At 41.0% G+C, this 21,452-nt stretch overlaps 2 protein-coding genes across 3 annotated transcripts; one reads left to right on the top strand and one right to left on the bottom strand.

The window, feature by feature from the left end:
• The first annotated feature begins 1,484 nt into the window (after positions 1-1,484).
• On the top strand, positions 1,485-16,880 carry LOC133457120 (CTTNBP2 N-terminal-like protein). Of its 2 annotated transcripts, XM_061736030.1 has the most exons (6): positions 1,575-1,592; positions 3,890-3,997; positions 7,524-7,585; positions 11,503-11,754; positions 12,022-12,129; positions 13,345-16,880. In XM_061736030.1, the coding sequence occupies exons 4-6, from the start codon at positions 11,683-11,685 to the stop codon at positions 14,653-14,655; spliced, it is 1,491 nt and encodes a 496-aa protein (XP_061592014.1). In that variant the 5' UTR covers positions 1,575-1,592; positions 3,890-3,997; positions 7,524-7,585; positions 11,503-11,682; the 3' UTR covers positions 14,656-16,880. The 2 variants fall into 2 exon arrangements, with proteins under 2 accessions (XP_061592013.1, XP_061592014.1); XM_061736029.1 differs by lacking the exon at positions 7,524-7,585 and having other exon boundaries at positions 1,485-1,592; positions 13,345-16,879.
• On the bottom strand, positions 15,893-20,903 carry capza1b (capping actin protein of muscle Z-line subunit alpha 1b). Its single transcript, XM_061736031.1, has 10 exons — positions 20,853-20,903; positions 19,464-19,527; positions 19,282-19,333; positions 19,015-19,078; positions 18,728-18,934; positions 18,561-18,640; positions 18,280-18,358; positions 17,729-17,800; positions 17,558-17,620; positions 15,893-17,415 (listed from the first exon to the last, which is right to left on the bottom strand). The coding sequence occupies exons 1-10, from the start codon at positions 20,889-20,891 to the stop codon at positions 17,275-17,277; spliced, it is 861 nt and encodes a 286-aa protein (XP_061592015.1). The 5' UTR covers positions 20,892-20,903; the 3' UTR covers positions 15,893-17,274.
• Positions 20,904-21,452: the final 549 nt, after the last annotated feature.

The raw sequence follows: 21,452 nt of genomic DNA on the forward strand, positions 1-21,452 counted from the left end.
ATGCCTACAAATGGAAAATAAAACAAAACCACATCAATTACAGCAATGATATCTTAAACATACTGTTCATGGAGAGTAGAGTAAGGAACAGTGCTCAGTGCATCTTTGCAGGTTTGTTCGAGAGTCAAATCCTACACCAGTATAGCTGCTGCTGGGTTGATTTAAGACCACCCAAGCCAGACACAACTATAGGCTTTATTAAAACAGTAACATTTTAAGTATAATCTTAAATATAACAAGGATGCTTGCCTCTCTTTCCTTAATTGGGTGCTGGTTCAAAAATAGAGTGGCCTGATAACCAAGGGCTCTGCTTCCCATTTTGAAAGAACCACAAGTAAACCTGTAGTGCTTTGCTGGGAAAATATGGAACATTGAGGAGTTATGAGGATGTTTGGTTAGAAAAAAGCTTTTTATGTGAGGACAACTTTAAATCCTACTCTAAATTTTGAAGGGAAACAATAAAGAGAATAATTTGGGGATAAACTAGTGGATTTTCAAATAAGTTTCTGGAACAGCTGGAGCATATGGAATTTCAGTGGGACCATCTTGAAGCAATATATGCACAAACTAGTGTTTCTGCAGTTCTCTGATAGCCCCTAATTCTGGGAATACAAAGGTGGTTGAGAAACTTGTTTAAACTTCTTTAATGGGTGTTTAATGGGTAAGAGGACATATCCTGGTTTCCATCACCATCATGAAGATGCCAAATAGTGGAATGTTTTTTAGAAGGCTGACAAGTTGTGAGTTTTCAGAAGGCCAGCCCACATAATATAGATTTCTCAAATGATGGCCAGTTTGGGGCAAATCTAATGACAAGAGCCACTTTGCAAAACAAAAGGAAAACATTTATGATGCAATGTGATTTTTAGTTATTTTTATCTTTGGGAGGTATAACAAAATAAGATTTATATAAAAATTTAAAAAATAAGAAGATATGATAGGCATTAAACGCTCCACTTCCACGTCTTAGTGAGCAAGCAGAAGTGTGATACTGCTGTTTGTCCATCGAGGGGAGTTAAAACATAGTGAGACAGCACATGCTGAAGTCGGGTGGAACACGGGTCCCCCCCAATTTGGGAGGAAATTTGTAATAGGCTTATTGCAAGTCCTCTGAGTTTTCCAAATAAAATTAACAGCTGCTCCAGGCAGTGCAAACACTTTTTTAACGATTTCCATCTCTGCTGCCCAAGCGCTACACTTTCTTTGTAACCTACCCGTTCACTTCCAACTTTGATCCTAATTATTACAACAAAATAAACAAGGTAATTTAAGACAAGAATTAAGACCACCAAAGTAAACATTCAAGAGTGGGCAGAAATCCAACATTGGATGTCCGAAACAAAGAAGTTTATCCCACAGACCTGGGAACGCCCTTATCCCCGCCCCCTAGCGACCAGCCCGCCGCCCATTGGTCAGATCTATCTCACCGCGCTGTTTGATTGGCTGGACGCCTCGTCATTGAGCGTCTGTTGTTCACGCTCGCCTGAGAGCAGGAGCGCCTGTGACACTGGGCTGCTCTGATTCATGCCGTTGTGGAGTCTCGTTTTGGGGTTTGGAGAACAATTAATGCGACCAGACTGGAACGCATGAAGGTATGTTACCACGATAGACTGCACAAATGTCCTTTTGACTTCAACAGATCCTTACTTTAGTTTGGACTTGCTTATTAGTGGAAAAGCCACATGCAAAAACACACACCTAATCTAATTTATATGCATTTTTTTATGTTTGCTCTTTCTTGCTGAGTGAAACGTTAAAGCCAAAAAGTAGGTCGGACTTTAAGTTTATTAAGAATTTCAAAAACGGGTTTCTTTAAAAATAAATATAACAAAAGCCGGATTTCGGCGGTTTTTATGTCGATTTCAATTCCAGGCTCATGGGTGTGAGTACTTCAGTAATAATGATCTGTTATTGATTTTACTATTATCACCATAGGCAAACTATGGATGATAGCTAATTTGATGTTTTGGGGGAATTCTGTGGTACTTATCACTTGAAGTGAGTGTTGCCAACTCGAAACATAATGACAGTCCCATGTGTCAGACAAAAGCCTGAATTATGCTTCCGCGTTAAATCGACGCAGGACCTACGCCGTAGCCTACAGCGTACGGTGCGCGTCGCCGCGTACCTTACGGCGTAGGCTCTGCGTTGGTGTAACGCGGAACCATAAATCAGCCTAAAGGCCCAGGACGGCAGGTGGATCCTCCGCTGCTGCCGCACAGAAACCACGCATTGTACTGAACACACTGAGCTCTTTCATTACCAGCATGGTTCCTTCCTTCACTTAAACTGAGGAAACAGGGATCGTTTGATTATTTTTCCATTTGAGAAAAATGAAAGTTAAAAAGCAGGGAATAATATTCATGAAACAACAAGTTGTGTCTGGCGACACACCAGCAGGTAAACATTTTATTTTCATACATAGTAGCCCGCATTAGTTGCTTCCGTGTTGACTTTTACATCTGGCTAGATCATCAACTGCCTATATTTGCTAAATGAAATACTTGATGGCAGACCCATGAAGATATTTCCATGGGCTGTTTCTTGGTTCATCTATCACTGCTCACACATCCAGACAACCGCACTGCCACTGAAAAACACGTGGCCTTCAAAGGGGCTTTCAGCAATTTACTTCTGATTGACGATTCTCATGCTGTGTGTATCCCAGGAATGTTGGAATCATTTTCCACGGTAGCTGATTTGTAGGCTTACATATCAGGTGACACTTAAGGAGCATGGCCAACAGTTAAAATGCACACGACAACTACACTAATATCCAGGTATGTGTGTGTGTGTGTGTATATTTGTGGTTGGGTAAGCTTGAGGATAGGTCTTACAATACAAGTCAGTAGGTTGTGAATAACTTGTGAATCACACTTGGTTGCTTTGCTGTGAGTTTGTGGCGAGCCACAGAATGCACCCAGGAATTTTGGAGGAAGATAGAATGTTCTGGGACATTTCTGTAAGAAAGTAAATACTCTCAACCTCTGTGGCAGTAAAGAGGAGAGGGTTGTTGATGAGCACAGTTGCTTTCACTTTTAATAAACACAAAAGTCAAATGAATAAATGCATCCATCACCATCACCATCACCTCAAATCTTGTTTAAGAAAAGTGTTTGACCCTCAGTTCGAGTTTCAGACAAAAAGCTGTGCGAAGTACCTTATTCTGGCCATCCTGAACTTTATTAAAACATTATGGGGCATGAAAATTAAGCGGATTATTACTATGTGTATGTCATTTGACTTCCCAGCTCATACATACCTTGTCAAACACATAATTAACACTCAGAGGAGCAGCCACGTTCCGAGGATCAGATCTGACAGCGATGTCATCGCTTCATTTAAACAAGCTTTAAAAAGAGTGCTTTGTCTTTCTCACAACTTTAAGGATGATGTCAGCTGTCTGAGATGTGTCATGTCTTGCATCTGTAACAAGAACTGAGACGATGAATCACAGAATATAACTGATAACGAGCAGGAATGGGTTGGATGTTTAAGAAGTTTGAAAAAAAAATTGTAACCATTAAAATTTGGAATGAAAAGCCTTTGCGGTAGTGGTTGAAGATGGAGTAGGACCAGACAATTGTCCTGAGTCCCTCAGCAATTTAATGTCAAGATATGCTAATGGCTTCCTGTTTATAGCCCTGAGCACAACCCAGGGAGGCCACAGATGGCCCCCAAGTCCCTTTGTGTATTACTATCGTACCATTCACAAAAAAAATACATTTGGAGGAGTCACATTTATGTTCCATGCTACTGGTAGATCCATTTATAAAAAGTCAATTATTAGAAATGGTTTCTTCTTGGTAAAGATTTTTTTGATTTGATGTTATATTTGTGTGTGTGTGTGTTTTTTTTTAATTATTTATTTTCCTTTTTCCCCCATCAGGAGGAGAAGATGAATGTGGAGGCTCTGAGCAGGGCAGAGCTGCTGACGCTCCTCAGTATCTTGGAGGGAGAACTTGAGGCCCAGGATGTAGTCATACATGCTCTCAGGGTGAGTTTAAAATAACAAATACCCCACTGGACTCACACTCACGTTCATACCAGAACATACACTTTGAACTATATTATGTGCATGTGGTCATTCTGCAACGACAAAGCACAGACTCTGCTTTTGTGAGGTTTTATATCAGATCAGCATATAATAGTTAAATATTAGATAAATGCAACCTCACATGGAAAAATAACAAGGACATTTATTACACCACGTCAGTATTTCTTTTAGATAAAATTAGACTACACTGCAGAAGCCTTTACAAGTATATTCATTAATATAATTGCTTATAACCACATTTAGCAGTAATACATTAAAGGAAAAGTTTTCTGAACAATATTTGTCTCTTACAGCTTTGTGGGGGATTTTCAAGCCTCTCTTTTTTACCATGTTGCTTCAGTTCATTGAAGTTTGCTATAATTCATTTAGACACATCTCCTGGCAAATCATTTCAGTCAGTTCCAGGTCTGACTGGAGTATTACAACACCATGATTCTTTTCTCATTCCGATATTATCACTTCTGCTGGATTTTAGGTTATTGTCCTTTTGCATGACACGATTTAAGCTAAATTTAAGATGTTGGACGTTTGACTTTACAATGCATAACATGAAATCATGGTCAGCTTCGAGATTATAAGCTTCCCTGGTCCCATGGCTGCAAAATAAACACGAATCAATACTCCTCCACCACTGTGTTTGGCAGTTGGTTTAAAAGGAGTTGTGCTAGTAAGCTGTGTTTAGCTTTTGCCAAATGTGGCACTGTGCATCATTTCCTCTTTGGTCCTGCCTGTTCCAAGGAGATTGTTTCAGAGGGTTAGTGGTTTTTCCAAATTAAACTCAAGTCGAACTGCTTATTCTTTGCATTTTCTCAGGACTTGCTGGTATTTCAGCTTCCAGAAACATTTGCATCTGCTTTGAATGTTTCTGAACAATTTTCTCACAGTAGAATGATGGGCCGTAAATTGTTTGGAAATGGCTTTATTACGCTTCCCAGATTGATGGATTATATCAATTGTCTTCCTTAGATCCGTAATTGATGCTGTTCCTCCTTGGCATTGTGTTTACACACATTTCACCTCAATGCTTCAAAGTAGAAACGTTCCAAAAAGTCAGCTTGTTTGTGTATTGAATTTGCATTTGAATTTGTATTTACCTAATTTCAAGACATGGTAAGCCCACGTGATTTCTTTTAATATGTCTTAATACTTTTTTTTTTAAACTTTTTGTTTGCTCATGGCATTAAATGATAATAGCACAGATTGATGAATAATATGCCTGCCAATTCAAGGAGTCCATTGCATGTTTGATACTAAAATAAACCAGTTTTGGCACTGCATTGATACAAAGAATGTTGGCTAACTGGGAGGGGATATGTAAACAGGAACCTGAGGAAACAGAGCTTGTAAAGACAATGACACAGGGGCCACTCTGTGCTTCCAGACCTTTTATTCCAGCGCCTAAACAGCAACACTGCTGGTCAGACCAGTCTTTGGCATGATTCAGATGTGGATGCAACCATGGTCTGTGTGGAGTGACAGTGAACAGCCTGCAGTTTATGCACGGTGCTGTCTTGAATGTGTCTTGATACTGATAGTGCTTACCTTAGTTTGAATCTGAGCAATTCAAACAGATTTTCAAGTAAATCAGAATTTGGTCTCAGTTAAAGAAAATAACCTTTAATGACCCAGTCTTTCATCCAGCGCACCACCAGAACATTTTTCAAACCCTTGCAGGAATTATTTGGCTTGTATCCACCTGAATTTGAAATGCTAAACACAGGCTTAGGATGACTAAAGATGGATTTACATTTACAATGCACTTGCCATGTGATCACAGGTGGTCCAGACAGCATGTGAATGCTATCGGTCTGGACAGCTTGACTCACAAACAAACTCACACTCACACTCACACAAAAGAGCACATTCTGAAAAGCACTTCAGACATTACTCAGCAGCAACAACCTTGCAGATGTCTGCTGTTAAAGGGCTGTTTTTCCAAGACTTGTTTCTAAAATTCTCTTTCCCCCCCTCGTGTGTCTCGGCCACTTATATTCAAGTGAAATTGCATAGCTTTCAGTAACAATGCATTTCAGTGCATGTGTCCAGACCAATTAGCTCCTTTCACGGCACAAGCTGCTTTTCACACTCATGACTAGAGCAGCTGCTTAAGACTTGCATAAAGGTTTTTCAGGCCCTGAATGCTTGGCTCATTGTCTGAAATTGGGAATGTGCATCTACGATGAGGAAAACCATGCCTGTCTTGTTCTAATAAATAGGCCTTGATGTTGAAATGCATCTTGAAAGCACGGGAGACTGTAATCATGAGATAATTTTAGTGCCGGAGCCTGCAGGAAAGCCATGCCAACCACACCAGCTGAGATCTGAAGCATGCAATGCTTGACTCAAAACTGAATGCGTACACCCAGTCGTTCCATTACGACAAACGTATGGTCGCCTTGTTGTCTGAGCTCTCACTCTTTCTTACTCAGACACAGCCTCATTAAGGGGGGGTGGGGGGTCTTTCATGTTGAACCATGACCCATGTCCTGTCCACACACACACACACACACACACACACACACACACACATTTTAGTGCTCAGAGAGAGCAGTGTTTATTGAGGAGAGGATGTATGGTGTTATTGGCTGAAATCACTGACTTCCCTTGCTCTCACTGGGGGCCTGTACAGCAAATTACTCACTGGTCAATGCTAGGGCACACTGTTTGTAAAGGGGAGTGTCAGGAATCTATAGTAAACTAGTGCACCTATTATTGGGCCTTTTCTCCATGTGAGAATTTGGCACTTTTGAAGCCTGTTTATTTTTTTTCTTTCCTTCGTCTTGGAGAGCAAGCAAGAAGAGCAATGTTTGCCTGAATGAGAAAATGATTGAAAAGGCTACTCTGAATATTTTCCCCTCACAGGAGCAAGTAACTGGGATGCCTGTGGATTGCTCATGACAACCGTGTTAAGTCGCTTTTTAACTCCTCCTTTACCCGTTACCGATGGAAACTTGGGAATGCATCAGGGTTTGCCAGTGCAGAATGAGATGGCGTCACCTATGGGACTTGTCTGTACAGATTTGCGATCATAATGCTTCTCGTTGTCATCACTAGGGAGACTGATGTGCATTTTACTAGAGGGAACATTCCTGAGAAGTTACAGAAGACAGTTTTTGCATTTCAAGAGGTGTGGCATATCTCTTGAGTTGACAATTGTCTTTATCTTTTGGGTGTAATGCTATTATTATCCTGGTTTAAATCCAGTATAGGAGGAGTTCTTAGTGGCTCCAAAGTATCCATCAAAGGCATAGAAATACATCCATCTGAATGACACCTAGTTCTTTAGTTATCATTGAATCTGCTCTTTTCACCACCTTTAAGATACTGTCTTGCTGTCTGGAAGTAACAGTTTTTGTTTACCACGGCTTACGTGGTAAAAATGTCAGATTCTATCTCAGCAGAATCTTTTTGTAGTTCGTATGATGTCATATCCTGTAATCCTAAAATGCTTTGTCTATTTTTGCAGGCTGACGTATTTTCCGGACTCCATAAACAATAGGGCCTGGCAAGTGTGTTGTTCAGATAAGGGTGTGTATTCTTTTACTACTTAGGAATTACTGCCCAATTTGGATATGTTAGGGGAAAGTATTTAAAAAGAAAAGTATCTTAGTAACTAAAAATAGGGTTGCATTTACACTAATGCGATGACAATAATGATACTGTTAAGCATGGTGGTCTTTGATGTCAGCGAAGCACTTCCATACCAACATCCTGCAGCCGCAAAAGTACGTTTTCAGATGACATCAAAGTACTTGGGGAGTCCCTCTTTTCTTAGATGCAGTCGACAGCAGTGACTGGTCATTTAGTGCAACAGATTGAGCAGCGTTTCCCAGCTACATCTTTTTATGGCAGCCGCGTTGTAGGCTAGACTTATCTTGAAAATAAAGTTTGATATTTCTGTCCACCCTGCACTGAAGATGAGAATGCTCTCCCGCCTGAAATGAAATGAAAAAGGAAACCAAGACAGCAGCCAGTCTGAGACAATAAGATAACAATGTGCCAGCACCAACGAATTGCCCCGTCAGTATACGTTTTGGCTAATGTTTGACTAATTCATCATTTTTGACTACTATATAGTAAAACAATGGCTTGTTCCACCCAGAGATACTGTACTTCATGCCTCCCCAGAAGCAGCGCCTCACCAAAGGCAGAGAGCACCTACTTCCATGATTCACTAACCACTGATGATAACATTTGAGGCTGTTAAACATTACTTTACGGCTTTTGTTTGTCCTCTTTTCAGTTATCTCAGCGCCATCTGGGTTTAATGTGTGGGTGGGAGGTGTGGAGGATATAACCTGAGCCTTAAATACACACCTGATTGTACTTTATAAAAGCAAAGTCCTGAAATCCAATTTTTCTCTGTTGCAGTCTCTTTTATTTTCATTTGAAGACAGGTCAAGTACTTCAGAGTGGAACACCCTTACCTAGTGTCAAAAGTCCAGGTTTATATTTTAGGATTGATACATTTAGAGTGATAAGAATGTACAATAGAATAATAAAAATAGAATAATAATTTCCCAGTCTAGAGAAAATCACGGTACTTCCCTCCAGTGCTGGCGGGGTCTCTTTCCAGCTCCCTTATAACCAATACAGTGTTTGATGTTCCCACTCTGCTGCAGGGTATTATCGACTGGTTTCTGCAATAAATGAGGGGATTATTTTATTGCATGATCTAGATGAACCTATTATTGCAACCCTCAATGACTCAATTGTAAAGTCTGGAGGGGGGGGAAAGGTCTTTCTTTGTTTTAAGATCTTAATTTCCCTCTAATGCTGCTGTGCTCTCTTTAATTTTTCATGTGCCACGGAATGACGTTTAAAGAGTACTAAGATTAGCCTTGCACACAATGATAATCCAGTTTTGCGTTTCATTAACTTCCAGGATGGGATTTTAACAGAAATATTCAATTGCAACTGCCTTTTGTTCACAACTCATCCTCAAAAACCACATAGGCATTGTCTGCCTACGTGGTTTCCATGTCATTAACTCTGAAAGCTCATGGTTTAATCCGACAAAAACAGTGTTTTTTAAATAGATTTTTAAAAGGCCTTCATCGGACTTAATGTTTCCAACGATACTGGAATTACAGCCCACGAGGAATTGATTTAGAACTGTTAAATGGGAGATTTCTGGGTTTTTTTGCAGGCAGTTTTGGGTGTTAAAAGGTAAATAGGGTGTGAGTTTTGACACATGAATTGTGATATTTGTGTCAGAGACTGTTGCAAAGATGCTCTGCCTTCAAATAATAGAAGAAGATAAATATACAATTTGAGCCTTCCCTAGATTTTCCAGCTAATTCTGTCTGGAAGTGATGAACGGTTATGTTTGTGGATGGTCTGTAGCTCATCGGCCCACAGCACCACTGCCACAAAAAAATGTTTGTCGTTAAACCTCAGCATTGATTTCTTTTCAAGTACAGCATTGGCTGAGTTAGAATGAAAAAATAATTGTAGTTTTTTTTTTTTATAAAACTGGAGATCTGCACTCAGTACAATTCAAAGCTGGGATTTATCCATTCTGCCTGGTGGGTTTAGTAAGCGACAGTCATTCCTGAGGTTTAATAAGGAAACAGGACTCTGGTGCTCTGTTCAGCTCGTAGAAGCCATGTTTGTGCCTGAGGCTGCAGGTAACTGTCTGTCAGAGTTTTACACGTAAAAGGCATCAGGTTTTCTCTCACTCCTGGTTACAGCGGCAGGAATGGGACTGTATTAGAAGGTAACACGCCGCAGGAGCAATTTCAATGGCAACAATGATCAAAATTTAAAAAATACACTAATTTATTATTCGCCTGCAAGGTTTTCTTTCCCACAGCTTACTATAAAAGACATTTGTCGTAAGTAGCTGGGCAGGAATGGGAGCTTAGGAGCCGGCAGGGCTTGCTTGTTGTGCCCTTTTATAAAGCAGAGCTCACTCTGTCATTATGATCAGGACTATACCGACAAAAACCCAGCAAGACCAGATCCAAGGATTGGGCCTCTACACACACATGCACGCACGCATGCACGCAGGCATGCACGCACACGCACACACGCACATGCACGCACACAGAACCCAGCCCTTAATGGTCTGTTTAAAGAGTTGCTTGACCGAGGAAGCTGGTGTTTTGTCTCCAGTTAGATGAAGCAGCTCTACAGCTTTACTCTAAAAGCCCACACAAAAGCACAATCACACTAAAGCATACCCACAATGCTTCTCACTCAAATTCAAATGCTATGGAGAAAAGAGAAACTGAAATATAAACGCTGGACATGTGCACACCAGCACCCCTCCCTCTCTTATAGAGAGGCCTACCGGGCCAGGCCCACAGACAATGCTGGAGACTGAAGGCATTGAGACGGTGTCTTTGTGCAAGATCTGTAATCTCTTGGGTCACATTCTTTATTCAGCCAGAGAAAAGGCTGTGTCCTTACTGAAGCCCTCGGGGTCCGTGTGTGTTTGTGTGCCACAGTCTGAGAGCGTAAGAAGAAAAAAATGAGGTTAACCAAAGTGCGCAAGTAGAAACAGGTATTTTGTGATGAACCGGCAGAGACATGCTAAGGGGGCTGGGGATGATGGGCTCCCGGGCCAGGGTGACGGAAAACCCCATGAGAAAACAAAAGAGGGTGTCCTGGGAGCACGTGAACTCTGCTGCATGTACTTACATCATAAGGACTTCAGGCTGACCCTAAATACCTCCAGATCTCAAACTGAACAACTGCTATGTCACTAATGAGACCCCCTGATGACACAGTGACCAGGAGGGAGGTCAACACGACCCTATCATGTTTCACTTCCAGCAGCTTTAATAACGTGGGATAAAATGAAAATAGTTCAATTGGCTTTTTTTTTTTCTAATGATCTTGTGCTTAACTTAATGTTTTTTATAGTTTATAATCTAACCAACTGAATTTAAAGCCATAGTGTGCGTACGTGTTTGACAGAAAGGGACTTTTAATGACCTGGCCCTTCATTTGACAGCATCCCTGGGGAGAAGTTAACATCTGCCCCTTGTGGGGGTTGGACAGCGGTGCCTCACCTCTTTGTGTTTGGGTTGACAAGAACGACCATCTGCTTATGTCCATGCTGACAATAAAACCATGCAGCCCAGATTTCCTGCACAGATACATGCTCACACTACGATCTACACTATGTTCACTGAAAATGTGCATCCCTAGAGCCAGCCAGTTTTACCTTGAACACAATATGCTTAGGTGTGCATGTGTGTGTTTTCATTGGCACCAGCGATGCCGGCGGGGCTACATGTCATGTCCTGTGCTGCAGTGTGGAAAAGGAGACTCCATCCTGTCAAACCCATACAATGACCAACATTACGTAAATACTCAGGTTTCCATTCAGTCAGAGCTGTGCATGTACATGGAAATGAGTCTGTTCTGCTGTAGGGTACTCTTTATATAATTGCTTGATTTCATGAGTACATTTTCTTTCTTTGTGCATTCACCAGGCACAGCACAGAGATGCTTTTGTCCAGGAGCGCTATGGACAGTATGATCTCAGTGATCCATTCCTGGCCCTGCAACGGGACAATGAAGCCACAGAGCGCCAGCACACAGTCACTCAACCTCACACACATCTGCAGGGACGAGCAGCAGGCCCAAACCCTCTGGCTGTACTTAAACTGGTCATGACTCACTGCAAGAGGATGCAGGACAGAATGATGGGACAGTTGGCTGCTGCTGAGAGCAGACACAAAAGGGTGAGTAGAAAATCATACCCATATGCTGTCAGCTCACTCAAACCTGCGAGGGGAGTCGGAGCAAGTACCCCTGGCATTATAAAATTACATTTCAAACTAGTACAACCCTGTTGTGTGTGGAAAATATATATGTCTATGAAGTGGGATTTAGATAAGGTTAATTGCAATATGAGAAGCATTTAATATCAGTGTCCTGCTCTGAATCATTCCCAAGAAATCTGGCCACAATTTATCTCGTTTTTTTAAACTTCTTTGCATCCCTGATAGATGATAGCCGATCTGGAGGAGGAAAAACACCGGTATGCCAAAGACTCTGCACGGCGTGCTGATTTTGCCTTGATGGTGCAGACGGAACGAGACAAACTGCTGCAACAGGTTTGACTGACTGCGCGGCATGCAGTGTACATGCACTGTGTGTGTATGAATGTGTACTGCGTTTACAACTTTGAAAAGTAGTGCAGTCTCACTTGCTAAGAGATGAGTTTATTAGGTGAATCTGCTTCCTTTTCCGTCTCCTCGGTTTGTCTGCACAGTATCCGTCTCCATTGTTGTAGATGTGATTTAAAACCTGGTGACTGAGCAGGGAAGTATCAGTGTAGCTCCAGTGTGCAACTCAGCAGGGCGGAGAGGGTTTGGCCCTTTTAAATCACACACACACACACACACACACACACACACACACACACACACACACACACACACACACACACACACACACACACACACTCTTTTACTGTATGCACGAGCACAGGACTGTTCCATGGGAAACAGATGAGGAAGGGGTCATTGTTTAGCTGTCCAGCAGCAGCAGCCAGGCTTTATGGTCTCAGGAAACCTGAGATAATGGATGTCCACACCACATATAATGCAAGGTCAGCTGGCGCACACACGCTGTGAGCACACAAACAGCTACTACACAAACTTTACTCAGGGGCCTTATGTAAGAGTGTCTTCCTCAGGCTTTCCTGCTTTTGATGTTTTTCTTTTACTTCTTTTTGTAATAAAACTATATAGACTAAATAGACTGCTGTATTGTATCACCTCACATTTCCTTTTTATACACATCAAAGGTTTTAAACAGCACAGTCACCGTGAACTTTCCATAGACATGCGATGTAAGCATCTATGTGTCGTTTCTGATTCTTCAGGATTCAGGTGCTGTTTGGTTTATTAAGCAGACTCATACGCAACTCTGCAAGCTAACCATTTTGAGCATCTAAGTTTTATGTTTTAATAAAGCAAATATATTTTTTGGCACTTAACCATGTTCAGGGGAGGTATTGGGACAAAATGGTTTGGCTTGGGTCGATGACATTACTGTTACTAGCAGCAGAAATGTGTAAACCCTTACCCTTACGGTGGATCTAAGATACACAGATCAGTTAAAGCGTGCCAGTTTCTACCAACTTAGTTAAAGTATACAGTTGGTATTTGTTTTGTGTAAATAAATTAATTAAACATCCAATAATAAAGAGAAAATACTCATTCTGTGTTTTGTTGCATGTAACAAAACGCTGCTAGTATGCCTCCCTGTGGTCAAATGTAGAATAACTGCCTCACCTTTATTTATCCCTCTCTTTTTGGTTCTAGTTGGAGGAGGAGCGCACAGTGGTGCAGAGGTTAGAGAAGGAACAGGCACAAGTGGTAAGCAAGGTGGAGGAGTCGTTGTCCCATCAGCAGCAGCTCTCCTCAACTCTGACACTGGAACTCCAGAAGGCCAGTAGCCAGGCTCAGGAGGAGGCCCAGAAGGTCTCCCAACTTCACACGCTGCTGCAAGAAGAGACGAGCGCCCTGGAGAAGCTCAGGGCGGTCCATGAGTACGAGAAGAGCAGGGCAGCGCAGCTGGAAGCCAGATCTGCGAAGCAACTGGCTGACTTTGAGGCAGAACGAGAGCAGATGAGAGCAAGGCTCAAAGAGGAGGAGGAAAGACGCAGTGAGCTGGAGAAACAGATGGAAGAACTGAGGAGGAGGTTGGCTGAACCGAAACGATGTGAGGAAGAGGTAAAAGAGGCTGTAACCGATGGGAAAGAGTCACCGTCCAAGACGGTGATGCTCTCTGTCTCTGTTCAGACAGAGCAGGATGGAAAGATCATGGTTACTCCCAAGTCCACCGTACCGCCGAAGGTCAATGGTCTTCACTCTCAGAGAGACTCTAGAGAGATGGACCCATCACAGGAAGGGAGGGGGGCAGAAAATGGGGTGGAAAATGGAGCTGGGACACTATTACATTCCCCACTTCACCCTCTTCCTCACCCACATCCTCAGTCTCCCTCCAGCACTGCTTCATCTTCCCTCTCCTCGTCGCCAATTTCCTCCCCAGTTCTGGCGAAGCGTCTGGGCAGCCCGGGATTCCATCAGTCCTGCTACCAAGCCGGAGTCAACCAGCGATTCCAGGCTGCCCGGCACAAGTTCCAGAGTCAGGCCGAACTGGAACAGCAGCAGCACGGCGGCCCCCTTTCTCCCAGAGACCTGTCTCCCACCACCTCCTCCACCCCGCCTCCACCAGAACACAGCACGGCCAAGCAGCTGGCCCGCAACACCGTCACTCAGGTGTTGTCCCGCTTCACCAGTCAGCAGGCCGGGGTCAAGCTGGCACCGATCAGCAGCTCTCCGTTCGGGACGGACTACCGCAATCTGGCGGCCTCGCCTCCGGGTGGGAGGTCGCCTTCTTCGGGGCCGTTATCTCCGGGCGTCCGCTCCCCTCTCACCCCTCGCTCGGAGAAGACCCATCCTCCTCCAATTCCACCCAAGAGGCCGGGCATGAGTCCGACTCCAGGCTCGCCGAGTCACTCTGCTCGGACCACCCACTTCCCGGAGCTGACGGGGAGCTGCGGACACAGCAGCGGTGGGCAGGAGGGAGCAAAAGAATCAGACCTGCTTTTCTCCTCAAGCAGCTCATGACCACATCAAACAAGCTGATAACTAAGCAAGTCAGGGATAAAGTAACAATTACAGTGATATCCATCTTTGCTATCTCTTGTCAATGGATGCAAAATCTATCTAAATCAGACACTTCATAGCTGTACTGGCTCAAACAGATGCCCCTCCCCCGTATTTATGATTATGCATATATTATAGATTCTTGTATTGGATTTAGTATTATTAACATTGCTGACTTTATGTCGAATTATTGTTTAAATTCTTTAATTGGAATATTTACGTTTTATTTTTTACCATGCACTTATATTCTGCACCAGTCAAATAGTTTTCCCTCATGGATTTGAAAAAACAACTGTTATCACAGAATTCCTCAAAACAGAACATAGCAGCTATATCCCAGCCAACGAGGGGGGGGCGTACACCAGATACAGAAACCAAGCACAACATTCTCCATAGTGTGAAACGGACAGGATTTCACTGAGCAACTTCTTTTTTCCATTTAACACCTAAACCGCCGGACAGGATGGATGCTGAACGGATATGGACCATGACATACATCCTGCTTTCCTTGCAAACACTCCTGCTTTTTGAAAGTGGATCAGAAAGACACTGTAAATATGCTATTAATTCTGTTCATTTCCCATAAATGAACATCACATATTTGTACTGTTTTTACGCTTTTCACTGAAACTTTTCTTGAAAAGGGAAAGCACACTTTGCACTGCTTTATGTCTACACTTTGAGATTATAATTTTTTATTATTCAGGGAAGGTTGAGTTCTTGCTTCACCCAAATCGCTATGAACCATTGCATCAGTTTCATTATTTGCAATAAATGTTCGAGACATTCCTGCTTTAGAACATATTGGGAACTAAAGATTTAAATGTTACCATTTCATTCATCAACTGCCAAATTATTTATGTAGTATTTTGTCTCGTCACTGTGTTAGACATGAGATAACTTTAATGGGTTTGCTCTTTTATGTCTTATGATCACTGAAACAAATTATTTTATCTAATTCATCTAAATTGGTAGATGTAAACTAGGCTGTCTGTGTGATGCATCTAGTGTCAAGAAAATCAAACAAAAAAAGCATATCATAAACACCTGCAAAACCTGCATTTTAAATAAACCGTCCATGCTTTAAAGCTGTTTCTTGTCTTCTTCAAAAAAGAACTCTTAGATCTCTTGATAGGGACACGAGGCAAAGCTCTGAAAGCAAACGCAGGAAAGGGGAAGAAAAAAAAGAAATGGCCGAGATGTTTAGTTCATTTATTTGAACGTATGGGGCAGTACAGCCTTGAACATTATTGATCGGCACACATTTGTAGCATATAGTGAGGGTTGTACACAGTATAGCTAACAAGTAACTGATGAAGAGTCAGCCTACCCAGGAATCAGGAAACACAGAGTAAGACCCTACAGGAGGAACATCATATTTACAGTACATAACCTTGCCATATGATGACTGCTTTGCATTCACTTGGCATTGATTAATATACAGTTTGTTACAGTTATGAGTGCAACATTCTAAGACTTCAACAAAATCCAGCGTATTAAAATAGAAATTTGCGTACATGGGTGGGATGATGGAGGTCTTTACCATAGGAAAGAGAATTTGGCAAATAAATCGTAGTTCATATGAATGCGTTTTCCTTTTTACAAAGGAAAAGCTGTACAGTAATGCAGGTGTTGCCAAAGAATGAGAACAGATAATATGGATGCAGCAGCACAGAGGGAGCTTTATCTCATTTCAGTCATCATCGCTTTTTAGACATGGAGAGACTGTAGATCAGTGGAGCACAACGGGAAACAAGTCGACACTCCATCAGACCGAACAAGCGATACCGAAACCCGTACATGTGCAACAGAGCTATGCTGAGGACTGTGCTATACTTGATTGTTAGCAATTTCATTGGAAATGTGTGTTACTTGCTATTGTTTAAAATGTTAGATTTTAAAAAGATGACGGCAACTTATTTTCTTGATGTTTTTGTGATTTTACTAATCCACCTGATTTCCAGTTCCACCACACGTGTAACAACTGTGACATGAAACGTTCAAAAATCACATCCGACCAAAGTCAAACCCTGTTATGTAACGATGTGCTTGATTCCTTGCATCAGCAGCTTTGTGTGCTTCCCTGTGCACTGAGAGCAGTGACATGTTCATAGCTCTGCATCAGTTCCATTAAAAAAAAAAAAAAAAAACAAACGACAAAAACGATATCTGAACTTCTTTCCCTGAATTTAAGGTTTGTTACCCTTATATCATGGAAGAAAATTGACTTATGTAGCAGTCCTGAGCACAGCCCTACACATTGTCCTGGAAAAAAAAAGCATACACATCCAAAAGTAAACAATATCTCCAAGCCATGATTCCTTCCAGAACTGCACCTTCATTGCAGCAGACAGATATCTGTGCCTAACCAGTGTGCAAATCTTCAATTTTGCTATTTCTTTAATTATTATTTTTCATATATATATACATATATATATATATATATATATATATATTTTATAATTACTTCCTTGCCCCATGTTGATATAGTTATGCTTTGGTTAGTTCTCGCGCATGTATAGATGGGTTGTGGGCCCATGGGAGCGTGCATTGCCCAGGTCAGTCCTTGCCCCTCCTCCTCTAAGCATTCTGCATCTCCTTGCCGATTTTGTAACTCAGGATCTTATTCCAGTCGATCTTAGTGCGTGTGACAGGCAGCTGGCGACGTAGGGCCTTAAAGGTGGTGTCAGACATGGTCTGGTAGTTCTCATTGATTGCAGTCTAAAGGCAAGACAAGAAGGGAAATAAGTACATTTTCATGTAAAGGGCTTAAACGTGTTTCTGTATGTTATTCAAGTACATAAAATATACCTATTGTTCTGAAAAGCATATAAAACAAATAATTAACAAAAGGGTAGCTTACCTGGTAATCATTTTCTGCATTCTCAATAATGTCGACAAATTCCTTAGCTGTTTGGCTTTCATTCTGGGTGGAGACGAGACCACACAAATATAATCTCACTCATGGATGCAGTCATGCTTTATGTTTTTGCTTCATTCTTTTCAGGCGATTATATAAAAGATATTTACTTACAGTCATGGGTATTGAGTCTTCGACCTCCTTATGACTAACCAGTTGCACATTCCCATCTTCATAATAGTGCACCTAAAGAGAGTCAAAACATGTATTATGTAGCTCAAAGTTTTAAGGATTTAACAATTTCAGGCTGTTATTCAGCCTTTAAATTTAAGGTTCAAATGATGACCTCATGTTTTCTTCAGGTATTTAAAGCTGGTTTAATTTTTTTTTTTTTTTTTTTAAAGGCCTTTGATGATTAACAGTCAACTACCAGAAATCACACTCTAAACCAGGTTGCCACTTACTTCCCTAACTCAACCCTCTTTGTTGAATTGTTCTGACTCCTGCAAATTTCACAGCTTCATGCAGGGATCCTGGCCTTGAGGTACCACTAGATTCTCTATATTATAGTAGTTTGCAGTAGCGCAACGTGTGTGTGAGCACTTGGGTTTGTCTACAGTGCTGAATGTTTGACTTGATAAAATGTCATGAACTGTATTGTCATTGGATACAAGCTTAGGATAATATTCCATATCCCTTATTTGAAAGTAGACAAGCACACTGACCTGGATTTTCAATACTCCAACCACATGAGCGGTGGACTGACCAATGGTAAGCTTCCATTCTGACCTACTGCGACCATTCCTGTTGGAGAAAGCAAAAGAATCCCGAAATTACAATAATTCAGCAGCACGTGGAACTATTAAAAATCTAATGATTCAAAAGCCCATTCATAACCTTTGGGACTGAGCATAAGATTAATTATAAAAATCGACAGCACGCTGAATCAGATATACATACATATTAAAGGGATTTCAAATAGCCTTTTAAAGCGAAGACACCATACCAGAAGTTCTTGGGCTGAAACTGATGGCCCTCAATGCATGCTATAATCGTTTGTTGACCATCAACCAGTTTCCCATATACCTGTAAAACACAGTTATGATGCAAAAGGTCATGATGCAATCGGCAAAAGCTAAGTCATATTTTGTCCCAATGCTTTGTGTAACTCACAGTACAGACTCCAGTAGGATAATGCTCTTTGACATAGGCACTGAGGGCAGTATCACAGGCATCTCTCCAACTTCTTATAGCTGTTTCTCCTTCATAGGGCTGCACGTCGCTGACCTCTTTCCTAAGGTGGTCGAAGCTGAATGATAAATGGTTACGGGGGTCCAGAAAACGTCCCTGACCCAAGTCCCCATGCTCTGTAATCAGCACCTATAAAGAAATGGCAGGTTAGATTGAAGAATCCTGACTAATTATGCTTTCGCGAAATTAGATTTAAAGAAGAAACGTACTGGTTCTTCATATCCCTCTATTTTGGCAGGAGTAAACTGATCCATGTTGTACTGGGCAAAGGAGCTGTAAAAAAAATATATAGAATAGAATAAAATAAAGCGGTTAGAGTAATGTAATAATGCAAATGTAATGCAAAAATCAGCATATTTCAAATGATCAATATGTAAAAAAAAAAAAAAAAAAAAGAATTTCATGTTTGCATTCATCTATATAACTGCATGATTTGCAAACATTTTAATTCCTTTAGATTGTCAAACGTTACTTACTGTGAAGCTCCCTCCCTAAGAAGGTTGTCATTATTGAGAAGAAGCCGCACATCTAATTAGACAAAAGAAATGACTGTTTGAGTAGTGTTCTTAAGAAAGCAAAATACTATAATCATAAGCTAAATGTATCATGTAACTCACTGCCATCCACAAATTATCATCTTGCCTCATCTGTTTCTTACCATTGAAGACCTCATTGAACTCTCCAGGTGGGGCATGAGTCACAAAGTTGGCCGCTATGCGGACCTGTGGAAGCAAAATAAAAGTAACTTAATGACAGTATATCAGTCATCTCCGTTTCCATATGAAATGTTCCTTCCCATTTTGCTACTGCAGTGGGATATGTGGCAACTGAATAGATATTTGATTTAAGAAACGTCAGTAACAAATTATAGCGGTGTAAGATCTACATCAAATTCATCATTAAGTGATCAGACAATATAAATCCATCGCTGAGAGAATTACAGGTTTTAATCACAGTCAACTGACTGATTTTTACTGGGTTTATTCCTGTATAAGATCTACATCAGATGATTCATTAAATGATTAGACAAAATAAATCAATCGCTGAGTGAATTACAGGTTTTAATCACAGTCAACTGACTGATTTGATGTGGAAAAGTAAACATCTATGATTGTACACCAAACAACACAGTTAAGAACATTTTTGTGAGCTTTGAGAAACACTAGTTCTTTAACATTTTAAGAAAGAAAACGTTAAGGAAAGTAAAGAATTGAAACCATTAATTGAAGATGAAGGGTTTACCTTTATTAAATTCACTTTATTTTGTCAGCTGTAAGGAAATGTCATTAATTTGGAGATTGCTTCCACTGTTTTACATCTATAAAACGATGTCAACTTTACCTCTATTTGATCGCAAAACAAAAAAGCAACTTGTAGGACCACAGAGTTCTAACATCCTGTTGGTATTCAGAATACTAATATAATATATTATATGAATAATTCAGAAATGTTGCTGCATTTACCTTTGGTGACAGAAACACTGATAACATCAGTGTGTTATCCCTCTATTAACTTTGTCTTCCGACTTTCCTCCACAGTCTTTCTGTCGAGTGCCACCATGCGGCTCTGTCTAAGATTAAGGCATCTACACCCATGTCAGGAGTCAAGTATTTGAGCTGCAACTGAATCTGTTTGACCCAGAAACCTAAAGGAAAGTAATGTTAGCAGCTAACGTTAGCTGGCGTCATGGGAAACTAAATCGCACCAGTCGCTCTAATTCTTGTCACCTAGCGCGGACATTGTGATACGGCTTGCGTGAGAAAGTGCAAATGCTTCTACCAGTGTACTGAAAAGTTCCCCAACACCGGCGTCCGGTAATTAATCCTCCATAAACATTTGATACCGCCGTTAGCAAACTATCAGCATTCACCAGCAGGGGCTAGGTGGCTAATGAGAGCCTAAAAACACAAGTTTATCATTTCCACAGTCGACCAGAACTTGACATTTACCGTCCAGATCATAACCATTAATTGACACCAAAATACAGTATGCATGCCCGTATTAAAATATAAGAAGTTGACAGTTTGCAGAGATTTAGTGATCAAACCTTCTCTTCCTCTGACAGCGGCTCCTCGTAGTCGGCCATCTTGGCTCCCTGTGGCCACGCCCACCTCGATGATCGACAGCTGCTCGGCTGTCAATCATTCACACGCACACATACAAAAAGGAATAATAAAATTATAACTCGTAAACATACACATGTAGGTTAACGTCTTGGACACAAAAAAAACAACAACAAAAAAAAAAGAAGCGGAAATGTAATCTTGCTGAAACTGAGGAGACTTCCTGTACGCAAAAGTAGCTATCAAAATAAAAGCACGAGCATATGTTATTTTTAAGCACAGTGGTAGAGGAAAAAAAAAAAACTTTATTTCATACCACCTTCATAGCACCTTTCATACAAGATTTGCAGCTCAAAGTGCTTCACAGTAGGAATATAGACATGTTAAGAACAATGAGAAATAGAGAAATAAACAATAATAGCAAATAAAAATGAAAGATAAAAATGATCATAGAAACATTTAGGTGCAATGATATAATACAGAATTTTGACAAAATTCAGTTCTAAATTTCTTTATAGAACAATTACTAGGATAGGATAAAAGCAATGTTGAATATAAAAAGGTAAAAATACTGTGTATTACTG

This window comes from Cololabis saira, chromosome 12 (genome assembly GCF_033807715.1).
Source record: "Cololabis saira isolate AMF1-May2022 chromosome 12, fColSai1.1, whole genome shotgun sequence".
NCBI lineage: Eukaryota > Metazoa > Chordata > Actinopteri > Beloniformes > Belonidae > Cololabis > Cololabis saira.

Coding starts and splice junctions, on each gene's coding strand:
- LOC133457120 (XM_061736029.1), top strand. Junction 3,998..11,502: donor TAGTCATACATGCTCTCAGG/GTGAGTTTAAAA, acceptor TGCATTCACCAG/GCACAGCACAGAGATGCTTT. Junction 11,755..12,021: donor CTGAGAGCAGACACAAAAGG/GTGAGTAGAAAA, acceptor CATCCCTGATAG/ATGATAGCCGATCTGGAGGA.
- capza1b (XM_061736031.1), bottom strand. CDS start 20,891: ATGGCCGACTACGAGGAGCCGCTGTCAGAGGAAGAGAAG. Junction 19,528..20,852: donor CGCTGTCAGAGGAAGAGAAG/GTTTGATCACTA, acceptor TTGCTTCCACAG/GTCCGCATAGCGGCCAACTT. Junction 18,359..18,560: donor TTTCAGCCCAAGAACTTCTG/GTATGGTGTCTT, acceptor TTTCTCCAACAG/GAATGGTCGCAGTAGGTCAG.